This window comes from Anarrhichthys ocellatus, unplaced genomic scaffold (assembly GCF_004355925.1).
Source record: "Anarrhichthys ocellatus isolate YVR2014 unplaced genomic scaffold, GSC_Weel_1.0 scaffold21, whole genome shotgun sequence".
Lineage (NCBI taxonomy): Eukaryota > Metazoa > Chordata > Actinopteri > Perciformes > Anarhichadidae > Anarrhichthys > Anarrhichthys ocellatus.
Genome location: NW_022280051.1, coordinates 1,278,220 through 1,295,719, shown reverse-complemented (window position 1 = coordinate 1,295,719; position 17,500 = coordinate 1,278,220). Strand labels below are relative to the sequence as shown.

General features: G+C 44.1%; 2 protein-coding genes across 4 annotated transcripts in view; both read right to left on the bottom strand.

Moving 5' to 3' along the window:
* The window catches only part of lrguk (leucine-rich repeats and guanylate kinase domain containing), a 12,857-nt gene extending 2,797 nt beyond the window's left edge, over positions 1–10,060 (bottom strand). The window contains exons 1-18 of one of the 3 annotated variants that reach the window (XM_031859124.1): positions 9,451–10,060; positions 9,209–9,262; positions 8,865–8,966; positions 8,607–8,688; positions 8,334–8,434; positions 7,965–8,046; positions 7,696–7,820; positions 6,277–6,420; positions 5,939–6,019; positions 5,675–5,761; positions 5,361–5,467; positions 4,635–4,754; positions 4,414–4,510; positions 2,660–2,773; positions 1,649–1,850; positions 777–890; positions 279–439; positions 1–14 (exon numbers count right to left, since the gene is read on the bottom strand). The exon at positions 1–14 is cut by the window's left edge and continues 75 nt beyond it. In XM_031859124.1, the coding sequence (XP_031714984.1) occupies positions 1–14; positions 279–439; positions 777–890; positions 1,649–1,850; positions 2,660–2,773; positions 4,414–4,510; positions 4,635–4,754; positions 5,361–5,467; positions 5,675–5,761; positions 5,939–6,019; positions 6,277–6,420; positions 7,696–7,820; positions 7,965–8,046; positions 8,334–8,434; positions 8,607–8,688; positions 8,865–8,966; positions 9,209–9,262; positions 9,451–9,576 (1,913 nt within the window). In that variant the 5' untranslated portion in view covers positions 9,577–10,060. The remainder of the gene's footprint in view (positions 15–278; positions 440–776; positions 891–1,648; positions 1,851–2,659; positions 2,774–4,413; positions 4,511–4,634; positions 4,755–5,360; positions 5,468–5,674; positions 5,762–5,938; positions 6,020–6,276; positions 6,421–7,695; positions 7,821–7,964; positions 8,047–8,333; positions 8,435–8,606; positions 8,689–8,864; positions 8,967–9,208; positions 9,263–9,450) is intronic. The other 2 variants (XM_031859125.1, XM_031859126.1) reach the window with 2 other exon arrangements.
* Positions 10,061–11,910: 1,850 nt separating this feature from the next.
* exoc4 (exocyst complex component 4) overlaps positions 11,911–17,500 on the bottom strand; it is a 92,847-nt gene continuing 87,257 nt past the window's right edge. Inside the window, exon 20 of the mRNA XM_031859122.1 lies at positions 11,911–12,388. Coding sequence (XP_031714982.1) covers positions 12,151–12,388 — 238 coding nt within the window. The 3' untranslated portion in view covers positions 11,911–12,150. The remainder of the gene's footprint in view (positions 12,389–17,500) is intronic.

Below are 17,500 nucleotides of genomic sequence, written 5' to 3'. Positions count from 1 at the left end.
ATGGAAGCCAGCTCCTGCAGAGGAGAGAGATGGAGAGAAGGAGGAGGAGGAGTGGTGGTTGAGAGGAAATAGGAAGACGGAGAGGGATAGCAGGTGAGAAACAGGAGTTGAAGTGAAGGGTGATTAAAGGGCAGAGGAGAAAAGGGGGAGGAAAGTGGGACGGGGGGAGCGATAATGTATGGAAAAGCAACCTGTTAGAAGAGTGGGGATATTTTCCCCATAAATGTGTTACAGTCTTCATGAACAATAAAGTGCACATCAGACATATTGTAACTCACAGTGGCGCTCTTCGGAGGGCAGAGCTCTTCCTGGATCTTGTTGAAGTAGTTCCTGTAAGACAGATCTGAGGGGTCAAGAGCTGGGGCAGAGTGTGACGCGAGTCTTCCTGATCCGGGCCTCGACAGGGGTGGTGACAGTGGCTTCTCCTCTGGCTTGTGACCTGACCGAGGAAGAGACTGTATCAATACTGTGTAATAGTGCATATGATGGTTATTGGTTGGATGGAGCAAAAGCCATCCATGCTCGCAAGCTGAGATGCTCAAAGGGATGCTGGTAATGTTTTCAGACTCAACAAAGCTGCTCCAGAGCCACAGACGGTATTATACATCTGTTTTCACAGGCTGAGTGGGAATTTAAAGGGAATTGCCCCTTTAAATAAGACAAAAAAAAATGCACAAGGCGCCATTGGCTGCACTTTACTGCCAGTGTTTATTGCACCCTGACGCTTTGAGTCAGCTAATGATGATCTGAACGAACAAACAAACAAATACACACACCAGTGGAGGTGTTGTCAGGGCATCCTCTGTTGTTGTTTTCTCCTTCTTCCTGCTCCTCTACCAGGTACTCCTTCACTATCTGCCTCAGTGTCTGAAAGGCCTCCTCCCAGTCATCTACTCACACACACACACACACACACACACACACACACACACACACACAAAATATGGTGGTGAACAGAGCCAATGCATCTCCCATCAAACAGTAATGAATCAAAGATATGGGGATGATGACCTTAGCTTAATGAGGCGGTAGCTAGCAGTGCATAAAAGTGATGAGGTTCCGCGCTCCCTGTGTGTTCATCTCATTAAGGAAACAGCTAACATGTCTAAGTGCCTTCATGAGGGAATGATAAACACCGCTATTCTGCGGCTACGTGCCCTTAATACATGCGGTAATTGGATTGAAAGCGTAGTGCATGGATTTTAGCGAAGTGTGTTAATTTATCCGAGGCTATACCGGTGACACTCGGACTGCTCCAAGCCCGAGTAAGGCGGGGCATTTCTTTGAGCTCTGCGAGGCACCACAATGACAAAACTGTCAGTGAACAGAACAGTCACAGCAAAGAAACTTTCTTTCTTACTGACATCGTATCCGAAGGTTGAAGAAGTAGAAAGAACATTTCTCCCCCCAGCAATAAATTAAGTGTTTTCTTAGCTTGTTGAAAATTAAATGTGAACATGTATAATTACACTTTGTACTACATTTAAACTTCCATTAACTAAATAATAAAATGGATCTGATTAGCCACTAGATTATATATAATTCCCATTATTATCCACAACAAGTACAGCATCAAACAACACTAATGAATACATTCCATGTCACAATAAAGAAAGTACTCGAGTGGAAAAGTGCTTCTTTGCCGTACCACAGGGGACGACATTATCGAAGAATCCCAGTCGCTGCCTGTTGGTATCGGCGTAGAGCTCTACGCGTGACACCGCCACGTCAATCTGTGCTGCGGAATAGACACCGCGGCTCTTCAGGTGGCCAATGTATTTCTCAACCTGGGTGGGGATGAGCAGGATGTACCGAGGCTCAAAGTAGCTGTTCTTCAGACTGAGCACACCCTGAGAGGATGGACAAACAGTTTGCAGTTCGGTTACAGTGAGGGATTGATATTCGCCAGGCGTGAGCCTCTGGGGAGATCATACGCCTTTGGTCCAGTGTGTGTTTCTGACCGTCCACGACTAATCTCGCATACTACTGGACCCATCAGCCTGATATTTGATGTGCTCCTTTATGACTGTATGCTCAAGGTTGCAGTGATTCACAATTTTTGAAAAACATATTTCATCGACTGTTTTATATACCGTCATTGACTGCTGACTCCTATTTACCGACTAGTGTGGCCGCATGTGATCAATAAGTGCTTCAGTAGCAAAAGGCATTTTCGACTATCGGCTCGGCTAAAAACAAGCTTTACCAAGTCTGTTGCAGGCCACAATCTGGCCTTTGTAGTGGCTTAAAAGCTGACATCCACAGAAAAGTTTGGACTCATTTTGAACCGGAGCTTCTACAAATTAAATCCATACTCAATATCTTATGATCCCCTAAATTTAGGTAAGATACTAGGTGAATAAAACCCTGTTTTTGTTAACGTTGCTTCCATTCGACTCCTCTTTGTTTGGGAGGGGAGAGGAAGACAAACCTGGTGGAGATCCGTCCCGTACTGAGTGCCCTTCTGTTGCAACTTTGAATTATATTCACCATATTGTCACATTTCTTTGGAATGTAATAAATGTATAACCGTGGGACCTTTTAAGAATATGTCGCTGGTAGATCCTAAATCTCTACTGTCTGTCACTCGACTGGCTTTATTGACCACATTTGATATCTCTGCTTGATGTTCTCTCAGACAAGAGGTTTACATACGCACCTCTAGCTCCATATGCACACAGCAGGCTAGTCCTTCTTTGGCCACATCCTCGATGGCATCTCTGGTCAGGCCGTAGCTGTGGCCCCCGTACTGCATGGTCTGGACAAATTGACCCTACAAGGCAATTCCCAGTTATGGAGGGAAAGAATGAGAGGACGTTTTAGTGCACCGCTTTACTGCCCCATCATTCATCATTGTTACCACAGTTATTATGAGCTTCACTTATCTCCTAAAGTAGACGTAATATTTGATGCAAACACAACCCCAGCATGTTCCATCAGGATTAGCAACCTGCAGTCATTTGCCCACCTGTGAACTGAACTTTTGACCTGGTGGTCAGAGCAAAAAAATCTCTCTTTGTTACTTCTCACACATGACCCCTGACCTTTTGTCTGCCTGCTCTTTAGGCAGTTTTATTTGAACAGCATAATTTATGACTAAAATCCTTAAAACATGTAATTCGAACAGGAATTCAAGCTCCCTCGAACATTTGTGTCCCTGGACCTTCTTAAATGGGAACTTGAAAAGCATTCAAACACTCGATTATAAACATTATTCTTGTGATTCCTTATTACCAGAGTCGGACGCTGTTCAGACAAAATTGCACAGCAGGTGTGCCTTCTGTTTACATCTCTGTAAGGAGCGTAATAAGTGCCAAGGACTGCTGATTGGGGATAATTTTGCACAGCCGCAAGAAGTGGGATCAAGAGGCTATGATTGCATGGTTACTGAATGCACTAGCGAGGGTAAAAAAAAAAAAAGCAGAGAAGAAGAAGAAGAGGGCAGCTGACACATGAAAGCTGAGGGCATGATAAGAAAGGGAGGACAGGACAGCAATACACCAAGTAGCTGACAACAGGAGAACCAAGAATGGAGGGTGAAGGAGAAGAATGGACAAATCAGCCGGACTGTAAAATTAAGCTGATCCACTTCTGTTGGAGTACACAAAAGGATTCAATTCCAGCATGAAAGCCATCGCTGTGTAAATCATTACGTGACCCAGACCTCTACCCACCACCCCCCCCACCACTCTCACGTAACAGGCAGCTTGACAAGATGGACAAAATGGAAAACAAATGTGTCCAATAACTCAGCACCCACGAAAAGCTGGTGTAATGAATCAGATTTGGTTTCTGTTGAATAACACAAATAAAAATTGATCATGTATATATAATCAGCCTCTAGTAGTTGCTGACCCTCTAAGAAAAGAGGTCTGGAACATGGAATTTTTGACCACGGTCTGCATATTGGTGATAATAAAACCCTCTCTGTGTCCTTGTCAGTTATGTCTGACCAATAATCATCACTCGCAAGGAAATGTTGTAGGAGATGCTTTGGGAAGTTATCTGTAAGAAAAATGCAATTAATATAGCAATTGCACCTCGTCAAAAAAGGCTGAATTCAAATAAATGTATCTGTGTTAATTGAAATATCAGCCAGATAAAGTAAAATCAATCAATCTAAGTAAAACTAATTATCTCAGCTACTCAACTCATTATGGCCAGTGAGAGGATTCCATTTGAACCTTGCTGAGGGAGTTATGTGACTCAAGCATAAAAAAAAACCTTTCAAAACCACAGAGTACATTTAATTAGCTTGTGGTGAGTACTAATCTGTTTGCATGATTTACGAAATTGACAGCAGATGATTATTTTGAGTTGAAAATAACCGTGAAACCTGTATTTTGTTCTCATGTGGTCACTCCTGGGGTCTGTGGTGTGCAAAAAAAAAGCTTAATGACGAAGCCAACGCACCATTTGAATCATGTTCTGAAAATCTTCCTCGCTGACAAAATGGTAATCAATCCCGTTCTCCTCTCCAACGTACGGCCCCCTGGTGGTGTGACAGGTTCTGTGGAAGCACACACAACATAATGTGCATTTTCAGTTGATTCCACTGAATCTATTTTAGTACGCCGTGCAAGTACTGTTAAGTATGTGACAGTTGATATGTGTACAGAAAGTTTGGGACTGACCCGTAGGCAAAGCATTCGCTCAACTCCTGACACAGTCTGTGGGCCAGATCTCTCTTCCCACAGCCTTGAGGACCGGTCAGAACCAGCATGGCATACGGAGAGTCTGCACTGGGCATAGTACTGCTCGGAGAGACACACACACACACACACACGTGCAGACACCGGTTTCTGATACACTTGACAGGGACGTTCTCTCTGAGATGAGCAGGAGTTAAGTATCATAAACCATGAAGGTAGAGCACAAGCTTTCTCCAGTCGTGAAAGCCGCTACAGTCAATATGAACGGGAGCCTTGTGGGCTTTATGGATGTGCTCCGTCTAGGAAGCACAGGAGAATGGTAAATTGACTGTAGCTGCAGCATTTTATTTGCTGACGATGGATGTTCTCAAAAAAAAGTGCTGATGCTCAAACAAATTTTTTTCTTTTAGGGAGTACATAATATGAGCATCAGAAACACTGCTACTAAATTGCTGCACATGTTTGAAAACAGCGTTCCTGACAGTTGACTTTAGAAGGTGATTATGAATATTACAATTTGATTGTAAACCTTCGCATTCACCTCTATAAACATATTTTTTGATCCGTTTTTCCTTCCACTAAAGGAAATAAATAGTTACCATTATATTAACTCAATCCACCGGATGGTTTTATCTTAAGCTTTACATTCAAGAGGAAGTCAGAGGACCATTCAGAGGATTTTAAACACTGCTGTATATTTGTACCAACCTGTCATAGAGCACCTGAGGCTGCATCAGATGATACACCAGGTGGGTCATGTGATCCCTGGCTGCCACCACATCCAAAGGAGGGTCATACTTGTTGACTGATGACACCTGGAATATAATGCCAGTAATCAAGTGTCACATAAGCAATCCCACATCTATGTATAGCAGTTCAATTAGGATGGTGGCATTCATTCTAGCTTTAAAAATAGTATCCCTAATTAAAGATGGAGGTCAGGGGTGTTGATATATGGTGTTTGTGCTTTTAAATTGGAACAATTCCTCTGGTCATGGAATAATTAGTATGTTTATTTATACCTTTTCTTCAGCAGTGACTTTCTCTTGGTCCAGCACAGTCAGATGTTGAAGGAGGAAGATGACTGCCAATCTGTAATCGGGTTGCTCCTGCCAATCACATTCACATGGCATTCATTCCAAAAAACACACACAGAAGGGAGTCATCTAGAGCCGCCTTGAGTGCTTACAGGCCGGGTACAGAACTCACGAGGACTAGATGCAGACCTCTCATACACAATATACCTCCACACATTGAACCATGTGGTCGATGAAGGGCTGGGTTACCTGTACAGGGTTTCCCAGCAGGTTGAGGTCCCTCAACAGGGAAAGGTCATGAACGTGTTTGCACTCCTGAATTTCGCTGATCTGAAACAAAACCACAAATTCCTGCAGCGGAGTCCCTGTGTAATAGTTCATTTGTAGTTGTTAAATCCTTAACTTGTTGAGCTTGAAAGTTATGTGTGACGGTACAGTGCGGTGCATTCCTATTTTTACAAGTGTTACAAATCTACATCTGTTTCTGGATTTTAATCTCATAAACGAGCTAAATCACATTTAAGATTTAGGCTGACATATTTTTTCTGTTGAGCCGCTAGTTCCGAAAGTTCCGCTGAAAATAGTACCAGGTTTCTCTCCAGATTGATGGAGCCCAGTACGTGGAGATCGTGGAGGCCAGAGAGAGTGGTGATGCGGTTCAGAGACAAGTCGAGAACCTGCAGAGACTTCAGATTATCCAACCCTTCAATCCTCTCCAGCTGGTTCCCCCTCTGGACAAAGACAGGACAGAGGACACGTTTGAAGAGGCAAGTACATGATATTAATGAATATGCATACATAAGTGGCATCCAACCCGCGGTTCTACTTCATATACAGTTAACGAATCCCACTGCTAAATATTAAGGACGTGCCATGGTCGTTCTGCAGGGTGCCTGGGCCTTCTTTCCCCTCAGTACTGACTTGAGTGGCAGGCCTGCCTCTCTCTGCTAAATCCTGACAGGTGAGGACTGACAGCCAAACAGCTGGCGAGGTGCAAGCGCAGCACGCTAACCGACTAAAGAACCAGACCTGGGCACTCCTTCCCTGTCAGGGTCCCAAGCGTGCTTCTCTCTCTCTACATTCCACTGACTAAAGTTGTTATCTAGCCGTCTGGCCACACCTCGTCCTCCTCTTGCCAAGCGTGTTGCCTGGCAGAGGGCTGCTGTCAGTGGGGGTGGGCGACTGCACTGGTCCCTTGAAGCTCCAGGTCGGTGCTGTGATGGGCTGGGACACAGGCTGGGCTGACAGAGGTTGTGCTGTTTAGGGAGCCAGCATGAGAGGAAGTGGGGTCAGGGATGGGATTAGATGGTTGCTGGATGGACAAGGTATGAGTGTGTGTGTCTGTCTGTATGTGCTGAACTTGGTCCAGGCTCACTCAAACACCAGCAGCTGGTCCCAAAGCAAAGCTACAGACAGGGGCAGACACAGCCAGACCGATGGCTGCTGACAATGAGGAAACACTGATAAAGGACAGAACACGCATGCACGCACGCACGCACGCACGCACACACACACACACACACATGCAGAAAGAGAGACAGAACCAAGGAGAGAGAAAAGGCCTGCTGTTGGACCATATGGTGATTCTCGAACAGGGGGCCAAGGTTTTACTAAATGTAAAAATGAAGCCAAAAAGAGAGACATAAAGAGACAGAGGGGAGAGAATAGAGAGGCAAACATAAATAGGTCAAATTTAGCATACATAAGGTAAAATAGAACACATGAGAAAAGAGAACAACTCTGAAATAACTCCTACTGTGTGTGTGTGTGTGTGTGTGTGTGCACAATGATAAATAGACAACACACAGAGGGAAACAACCTCCTACAAAGCAAAGTCATACATGTAAGTGGAAGTACTGCCAAGCACTTGCAAAGAAAGACAAATAAGATTTCTGTTCAAAATTCATGTTTGTAAGTATGCGCTGGAGTGTACTGTATGTATGAATGTTTGTGTACACGTGCACTCTTGTTTATCGTATTGCTGACTGTAATAGAGTTGGACCTACGAGGCACAGCTGTGTGAGAGGCAGTCTGCCCAGGCCGCCGACCCTCGAGATCTTGTTGTGTTCCAGGTTGAGATTGGTGAGCTTGCAACATTGCTCAAGACCCCCGATCTCACTGAAACTGTTGTCTGAGCATGGGCATGTTAAGAATAACACACAAGGGAAACATGTAGTTGAACACAAAGTATATTGGATATATAAGATGCAGATAGAGAAAGTGTGTGTGTAAGTTCAAGTACACATGGTTTAATGTAAATATCTCTGAAGGATACGGCCCAGATCCAAATGACTAAGAGATGAAAAGGCTGACAAGTCCTTCATGTTTGTCATACGGTTGTGGGAGAAATTGACCTCCTGAAGAAAGAAAAAAAGAAGCAGCACACTGTTAACAAAAGTCATAAAGAAGTCTTCAGTACCTCTCACTGAAGAAATACCTCAACTGAATCCCGGGAAGGAATTTTCAATTTTCTAAAGTTCACCGTCGTTCAAGGGCAGTTAATGCCTTGTAAGCATATTCAAAGAGACTACAGATGGGCTATGGAAATCCAGGGCCTATCATGAGGGAATAGCAGGAGAAAGTGAAGCCCGAGCCCCACAAATCAAACGCGGTCTTATCCTGTCAGCTCAAGGTCCCGCGTTACTTTTAGGTTCTTGGGTGGCTGGAATCCAAAGAAGCTGGAGATTTCATTGTGAGAAGCATCCAGGATGACAAGGTAGGGCATGTGGCTCACACAGGACAAATCTGGCGGTTGAGAAAAGTTAAGAGTAAATTGATCAACGGGTAAAGACAGAAACAGAGAAGTTAGATATTCAAACCGCGCTTTGATTACATATCTTTCAAAGCAGTCACAGGCTTTTAGAAATAGAAATAGGTTCAAGGACTTTTCATTAATATGAGAAGAAGAAAAAGTCACCTTTGATTTTGTTGTGTGGCAGTTGCAGCTTTTGAAGATGGACATAATTGCATAAAACGGAGACGTCACTGAGATCCTGACTCTAGAGTGGAGATAAATGCAGCCTTGGTTAAACTAAAGGCCGTCAACATGACAATAAGGAACATTTAAACTGATCTGTAACAGGTTGCTTTGTCTTGATAAATTACACAAATCTCTCAACATTACTGAAAGCCAAATGTCGTTGACACGTGCTGTCTGTGTAGGTAAGTGTCTTACAGGCAGACACAGGTGGTGGTAGAAATAGTGCAGCCCAGTGCCAACGCTTCGGAGGTTGGACACACGCCTGGAGACCACCGCAGCAGTTAAAACACCATCCTTCTGTAGACATAAACAGATTAAATGTGCCATTTCAATAGAATAAGCAGAATATACACCAGTGAACGATGGGCGCATCCCTGCAATAACAAATGCAGTTACAGAATTTGAAGATAATGCATGAGGCCACCATAAGCATCACCTAGTGCACACATACACATATTCATGCAGCATAGACACACAGAAGGATGCACACCACGCTGTTAATACGGCTTTCACGCATTGTAAACAATCAACTATTTGACCTTGCTGTGTTGTTTTGCTCCCTCAGATCTCGAGTGCAAGGTTACCTGCTTTATCTGATGCACAAGAGAACAAGTATGGAGTTTTATTGAAACGCATCCACTCTAACGTTACCTTTACTGTAAAGCTTGTGTTTTTTTGTCAGAGATGAAAGCAATAAAATGGATGAAATTGCAAAGGATAAAAAGTTTATTTCTAAGTACTACGGTACATTTAGCTCACCAAACGTCCTCGTACTCCTTACCTCCATCTCTCTGTTTTCTTCCAGCTCCCCGCAGCCCGGAGCCTCTGGAGCGTCACTGTGGGGCCCTGGAGGACTGCAGCCACGTGACGCGGAGGAGCACTGTTGACTCGTGCACGTTTCCTTCATTGTTCCATCATAAAAAACCACGGTGAAGGGGGACTACAGACTGACTGGTGGACTAGCAAGCTAGCTTTCCACATGAAGCACGCCCCGTCGTCGCTCGGCAACGCTAGAGACAAGTGAGAGGTGAAAGGCATTGTGGGTCATGTAGTTTTCTTCTCTCCAAAACCGACAGCGTCCCTATGCGCACCTCGGTAATGTTTCGTTCCCGGGTAACTTTAACGTTATTTAAGGGGAACAGAACAGACATTACAACTGAGGATGGACAGAAGTGCAATAGAGTAAATAATAAACATAATTAAAATACTACATAAATCAATCCAACGTCACTTGATTTTAAGATGATGAAAAAAACAAGCCTTTGGGTGGTATGTTTGTGTTGATTTCTCCGATTCCAATATGCTGCACTTCATGCTTCAAACCATGGCCGACAACACATCACAGCTGTCAGGTAAAATGCATCCTCTAGTGTTGGTTTTGGATCCCTCCTCGCCCATATGACATAAGGCGCTAACATCTCGGGTGTATCAAAACAGTGATGGACTATCACAGTGATGGACTGTCATGTGTGCAAAAGGTGTTAGTGTGAGCATGAACTCTTGCCAGCTGTACTTCCCACAATAGACAATATGACTGGTATGCACCCACACAAGGAAAATCACTTTACAAAATACACAAACCACGAGGGAATTTGAAGGATTTATTTTCTTAGCGCGTTAGTGTATGCATTAACAAATCACGTGTGCTTAATTTGGACAAACATTTCAGAGCATTTCTAAGATGACACTCCACAACTAGAGGAGCCATGAGGATGTTTAAACATGTTCAAGACAAACATGTATAGATTCCAATATCCAATACATTCTTACTTGAAACATGGAGAGTACTCCCATCCCAGATGTGCAAAATAAAATGTCCATTGTAAAGAAAAAGAAACGTGAAATAGAAAAGCAGAGTTTTTCCTCAAAAAAAAAAAAAATAGAACCTTGATAATATTTGACATATTTCAGTCAATAATAAAAAGCACGGACAGCAGGAGTGGTTCAAACTTACATTTATGCAGTATGTCCAATACATAAGCCTGCTGGACTTTTAGGGGTGATGTGTGTGCAGTGGGATAATAGTGTAATAGAATCTCTTTGTGAAAAGACAGTCCGTTAACATTGTATTGAAATTTCGCCATGTATAACATTTCCAAAGAAGCTCTGAGCAGCTGAATGAGCAGATTTGAGATTTTACACCAAGTGCCCGTTTCAGAGCGCTAGACGAACCCCTCGGCAGCTACATGGTTGTTTTCCCATCGATCCCCAGCCTGTGTGTCATTATGGTGGATTGCTTTGTGGGCTTCAGGGAGACCAGCACCGGGGTCCGCCGTATTGACAACGCTCCCATTCCCCTCCCCTGCTCTCGTTAAGTACTTCTCCCCCAAGTTAATGAACTTAAAAACAGGGAGGGGAATGATTTGTGATCGTCTCTTGAGTTCGTATGTTTAGTTCATTTAACAAAAATCCTGCACACGTGCGGTGGCGACAACAAAATAAAGATTCAGAATTGAGATGTTTCAGTTTGTAGAGCTTGTATGACTGATGAAATGTATTCTCACACACACACACACACACACACATGCCTGAACACAAAGTGCAAGTCATGCCACTGTGAAATATAACATTTGAAATAAACCTCATCTCTGTTTTATGGAAAGAATCAAATTGAAATCAGCAAAAATATCTTCACTACAGAGTCTCTGTTGTTCCAATTTGTAAAAGATGTTAATCCGCTCACAACTTTCCACACTAGTTTACTGCACTAACTATAAGAAGAAAAAAGACGGATAGATGGTACTATTCTCTGCTCGGGAAATCTTTGGGGACCGATCGAAATTGGCAGCAGGCGGAAGATGTGGCCTCATTCAGACAGTCTAATCTGACATCGGTTATTGCAGACAGAGTCAGTGGGCTCATGGGGCTGCCAGGAGAGGAGAGATGGAGGTGTAAATGAGAGCAGCAGTTTAGATCTAATAGGAAAATGAGATGAGACGGGGCCCAAGTTCAGATGAGTGTCCGAGACAATCGGCTTTTATCTGGAGCTGGCGTCATGGTAGAGTGGGGGTGGGGGTGGACTGTTGGAGTCGGAGTGCGACTGCTGCATTTGTAGTTACTTTTAAAAAAAATTGTAAATTGACGACATACTGTAACCTCATGACAGATTCGTAGCGAACTAAACTGCAAAGTCTGCAGTTGTGTTGGTTGTCACCTCGCTTCCCAATTAGAGTGAGCCAGTGCTGCATTCACTGAAGGACCCTGGAGGGCAGCAGTGTATATATATATATATATATATATATATATATATATATATATATATGACACACATGATCTAGGTATAGAGCAAGCCTCTATTTCAGTGTTTTCTAACCCAATTCCTAAATATCACCCACCATTCATTACTTTTGCATACATGACCCAATTATCTGTTGCATGTGTTCTCACCCGACAGAACCGAAGGAGCGGAAACACATTCTTTTTAGGACAGAGGTTTCTTGATGGGCCATCACCCCCCCCCCCCCCCCGGACCCTGTCCTGTTCACACCGTAGTGATCTTCTTGTCTTTGGTGGCCTGTTTGATGGCGGCCTGCTCACAGATGATCTCCTTCAGCCTCTGCAGCCGGATGTTTTGGGTGCTCAGGTCCCCGACGCCGGTCTGGCTGCGGTGGAGTAAGGACAGGGCATTGATGTACTCCAGCTCCGTGTAGCGAACACCCTGGTCCACCACCAGATTCAGCAGCTCGTCTGCGGTGTTGTACAGCATCTCGTAGTACTGCCTGAATGGAGACACACGAGGAGCGAGGGGAGAGAGAAATAATGTCAGGAGGGTATGGATAAAGAAAACGAGCACAGAACACTTTATATTGCTCTATGTATTATTCCAGTGCAGAATAAAAAGGAGCAACATCAACATCAAGCGTAAACACAACAGCTGTTGCTGTCAACCCCAATTTTCTTAAAAGGGACTTCAAGGACCTCACCCTGCTGCCAACGGGAGCATTGAAGGTGGAGGGAAAACATTCACCGGCTACAAACTGCAGAGAGCGTTTTAATGAAACACTGTTGACAGAGCCGGAACCGGAGAGGCGTGTGTAGAATTAATAGGTCTTTAACCAGAACCTGACGCCACAATGGGCCATTTGAAAAAAAGACCATGAAGTACATACTGATAACGAAAGAGCACAAAGGGAGTGTTGGTGAATACCACACACTTCCTACTGCACAATTTACAGAAAGCATTTGCTTGGCAAGGAACTGGAGGTACGGTAATGAATGCACAGGCGAGTGTTGGGACACAGGACAGACGGTTTTCTTTACTCGGGGGCAAAACAGGTCAAATACCTTGGAGAGTGTGTGTCTGAGGGATCGTGTTGGCCAGGCAACTATGCCTTAAAACCCTCACAGGAACAACAAACCGCGAGCACACACTAGAACTGTGGACACATCCCACTCTCTAAAGATACACTTAATGGTACACTTCCATAAAGTAGTTGTAGACACAGTCAATGCAAGAGGACAAGAGGTGAGCTGCACACATACTGTATTATGACACGTATATTTAGAATGAGGGGAAATTTAGTTTATGCATTGGGCATAGATTTGCTAGATAAGCAGCTTTTCTGTGCGATACGAAAATCAATGAGGTGACTCTTGAAAATTTGCTTGAGTTAGGCAATTCATTTTTGTCAATATAACATTGTTGTTGTGTGGTAATTCAGTCAATTAATGCACATATTTTATGGAAATAGACAGAAACCAATGGAGGGCTGGAGAGAAAGGAAAAAAAAAATGAGAATTTGTAAAACACAGAGGCGTTAAGTGACGCTATGACGTAAATGAAATGTGATTTAAAGTAAACTGCTTAAAATGTGTAAAACTGCTGGTTTGATATTTTTTCCGGCTTTAACTTTTGTGCTAGATTGTGGTCCTTCTTACAGAGTGCTAAACAGCTGACCTGGCAGTAACGTTACAGTCCTAATATATTATCTTGCATTTCTTTTATCCGCATAACTACAGTGATTGCGCGTCGGGCTTTGAGTGCTGCCAAAACTTGAATGACCGAGACTCAAAACTGCGCCTGAAGCCGTCCCGTGTAGACACACGGACAGAGCCCGAAGGACTGAAGCTGCTGCTGCTGCTCTGCTAACATGCCGCTCACGCTCCTCCTCCCGTGTAGACATGGAAATACAGCTCCCCGTGTAACAAGACAAGCATATGCATGTTAATGAGCTGGTGCCTCCGTGTGACACTGAATATTCTCGGAGACAGTTTTCAGGCAAAAGAAGTTTCCTCCACCGGCATCAACTGGCCACCTTGGCCAAGGGCAGACGCCAGTCGCTCAACAGCAGAGGCTGCGGCTGCTTTGCTCTTCTGTGAACAGATAATTGTAGCTCTGACATTGCCATGCTGATGAAAGGGCCTCGGAGGAAAATAAATAAAATGTCGAGTCCACCTGTTTCCAAATCTCTCTTTGTGCGACAGCAGAGAAAACAAGTGATTTATAATTATGTCCGGCAAAGCGCCTGGAGGAGGAGGGAGGAGGAGGGTTAAGCTCTCTGTTGTGCCGGTGGAAGATGAAAGTAAATGGATTCAGTTCTTGAGTGATTTTCTGATATGGCGCAGTAAAAAGACACTTTGGTGAGAAAAGGATTCTTTATCTCCTTTGTTTAGCTCCATAACCCATCCAAGAACGATTCCCTCCTTGAGATGATCATTTTGGATGCTAACAAGGCCTTAATGAGCACTCGGGGAGCTTCTGTTCCACGGTTGTTTTATGTGCTGTCATTTTGGAGATTCAACAGCAGGAAAAGACCGGGAAAAAAGTAACGGAGGGGCACAATGGATGAGATGCAAAGAGAGAGGGGGGGGAAAAGAGTGATGACTGAAGAGATGAGTGAGGACCAGAGGTGCAGAATATCTGTTTTTTGGCCTTCCCCTGACAAGTAATGCCCTTGGTCATCGAAGCATTTGCATTCCGTCTCATTCGCCCATCCTGCTCTCAATTTTCTCTCCAAGGTCTTGTTCATTTTTCCATCCTTGAGCTCATTTCATGAATACGCTTGTCAATATTGATGAGGGTCACAACGGTTTACTCCTTAACCGGGGGGCAAGACAGAAGCCAGAGCGGGATAAAGATGGATCCCACATGTGGTTTTATCTCATTATGTTTCTGTGTAAATGTCTAAATGTTGGTGCCTCTGCCTTGTATCCGTTTGTATATGCAAAGTATGTGTTCTGAGTGTTGGGGCATTTACCCCACACAGGAAAACACCAGTTCAAAAGCAAAAATCATTTCCCTAGACGCAGCGATTGCTTGAGGAAAATCATATATTTTTGATCTAATGGGAAAAACGCGTATAACAGAGACGAATACACACATTTCTGTTTGTTGAACAGAAGGCTACACTCGGTCAAATATCCATCCTTGGCTCTCGATGGGAAGCAGCTGAGCAGAGGAAAGAAACTGTTGATTTTGAACAGAGCATTAAGAGCATTGTCTGTCTATACGTACGTGTCAGCCCTGTGATAGATCGACGATCTGTCCAGGGTGCATTCGCCTGTTCGCCCGGTGTGAGCTGAGTCAGGGTGTGGCTGTACAAATGATGATGGATGCACATTTAAAACCGCCCAAAAAAGTATCTGTTCCCGGTACAAATGATCTCCAAGTTGTTGTTGCAGAGTTTGTATTGGCTGACAAGTTTGTAGACTCAGCTCCCCGTTTCAATTAAGAAAACCCTTCTGGTAGACTAGTAAGTTATGCACACAGTGGGAAATTAACGACAACCTGCCGAAAAGTGAAACCATGACTGTGAGCACTTAGACAGGCACCCGATTCTGTTTGGACGTTTCTCTAAAGTCTGCAAAATAATCTTCACAAATAAACACCGCTTTTATGACTTTTGAAGCATGAATGCAATCGGCAACAATAAAAAGAAAAGCTTGCGACGCTACACAATGAGGCTGTAAAGGCAGAACAGTCGGCATGAGGCCACTTGTTAGCAAACCACCTTTTAAAAGACATTCACGAGAGGGGTATCTTATTAGCTCGTGTTAACCACAGACTTTATTTCAGGCATTTAAGCAAAAACCCATTCAATAAACCCACCGACTTTGAGACAAGGAAACCGGAAATGCAAATTGTAGCACTCTATTTCTCGAATAAAATAGTAAAAATAAGTTGAAAGCTCTGGACCCTATCTGGTGATGCAGCAGCAGCCGCCAAGTGAAAGTAAAAAATACCTCATCAGGGCAATAAAACAGGGCTTAACTACAGTGTAATAGCAACTATAACTCACCTGGCAGTGATGCATTTAGGGAAAATCACACAGGATTTGTTAAAAGCCACTAAAGCTCATTTATAACCGAGGATGGGGCACTAAATCCACTTCTGTAGCATCTAATAACAAAACAGAAAGCCAGTGTGTGTGTGTGTGTGTGTGTCTGAGATGTGAGGACAGCTGGCAATCTGGCCTCTGCTCAGCACAAAGAGGAGGGGGCTGGTTCAGAAAGAGAAAGTGTAAGGTGCGTTTGTGTCTGTGTGTGTGTTGAAGTGAGGCATGCGTGTGTGTGCTGAAAACACTTTCAAACAGTTCATTACCCAAGCGGTTGAAAAGCCATTTGCCAAACAGGGTAAGGGCTGTTAATAAGATTAAAATCTATCAGCACCCCACCATCAAGACAGAACCCCCTGGTGAAACACACACACACACACACACACACACACACACACACACACACATACACGCTAGAAACCAGAATCATTTTTCCCCCACAAAACCAAAGTGAATTGTTGTTGATTGCCTCTTTCCTTAAAGTCCGTCTCTATTTATGTCTGATCTCCACCTGCCTCAACCAGAAGTCTATAAGAGCACTGCTTTAGTAACCAGCAGGCGTGTATGTATGCATCAACATGCCTCCATGGTGCACTTTCTATTCAATTTTAATTAGGGCCCCCCCCTCCTTGTATACAAAGAATATTAAGTAAATGTGTGGTGCGTGGATGTAGCATAGGACAGACATATGTATGAGGAACACGGCACGACGAAGACAAAGACAAGCAAAGGGAAAAGACAGGAATCAGCACAATTCATTCCCCCTCATTTTCGGCGTGTAGATATTAAGATCATTACAGGCTGCCTCCGTCAGCGAGTTTGGAACAACACGTTAGTTAGTGGGGGGGGGGGGGGGGGGGGATGAGGTGAGGACAGAGGAGGAGGCTGTGGATAAACCTCTACGTTAGCTGGAACCAAGAATTGCTGCAATAACAGATACCGGGACTTTGAATTGCTTCCTCTCTTTTAGTATAAATTTAGAAATCTTGCACGAAAATATCTTCACAAAAACGATGTGAAAATGCTCGTGTTGTCTTTTTGACATGTAAATGGTGTTTTCAAATAAGCCAGCTTAGAGTCTTTACACCCTTCTGCCTTTATCGATCTCTCTCTCTCTCCCTCACCTCCCTCCCTCTCCCTCCCCTCCCCCTCTCCTCCCCTCCCCCTCCCCCTCCTCCCTCTCTCCCTCCAAAGCAGCGCATTCGTCTCTCATCTGGTAATGAGGAAAGGTCTGCTCACAGACTTAAGCTTCATCAGCAAAGACCAGTCCCATCATGCTTATTCACGCACACACACGCACGCGCGCACACACACAGCAAAGACCATCATCATCATCATACGGCATCTTGCGAATGCACACAAAAAACAGAAGCACAGGAAGAGGAGTCGCTGGAAGAAGAAGGGAGCAGAGACAAAAACAATTCAGCAGAGGTGTTGGACGGTAGCAGAGAAAAGGAAAAATGAAGAGAAAGGGATGGAGAGAGGAGGAAGAGGGAGATAAAGAGAGACACGAGGTGACAGGAAGGGAGACAGAAGCTGAGCGAAGAGACAGTGTAC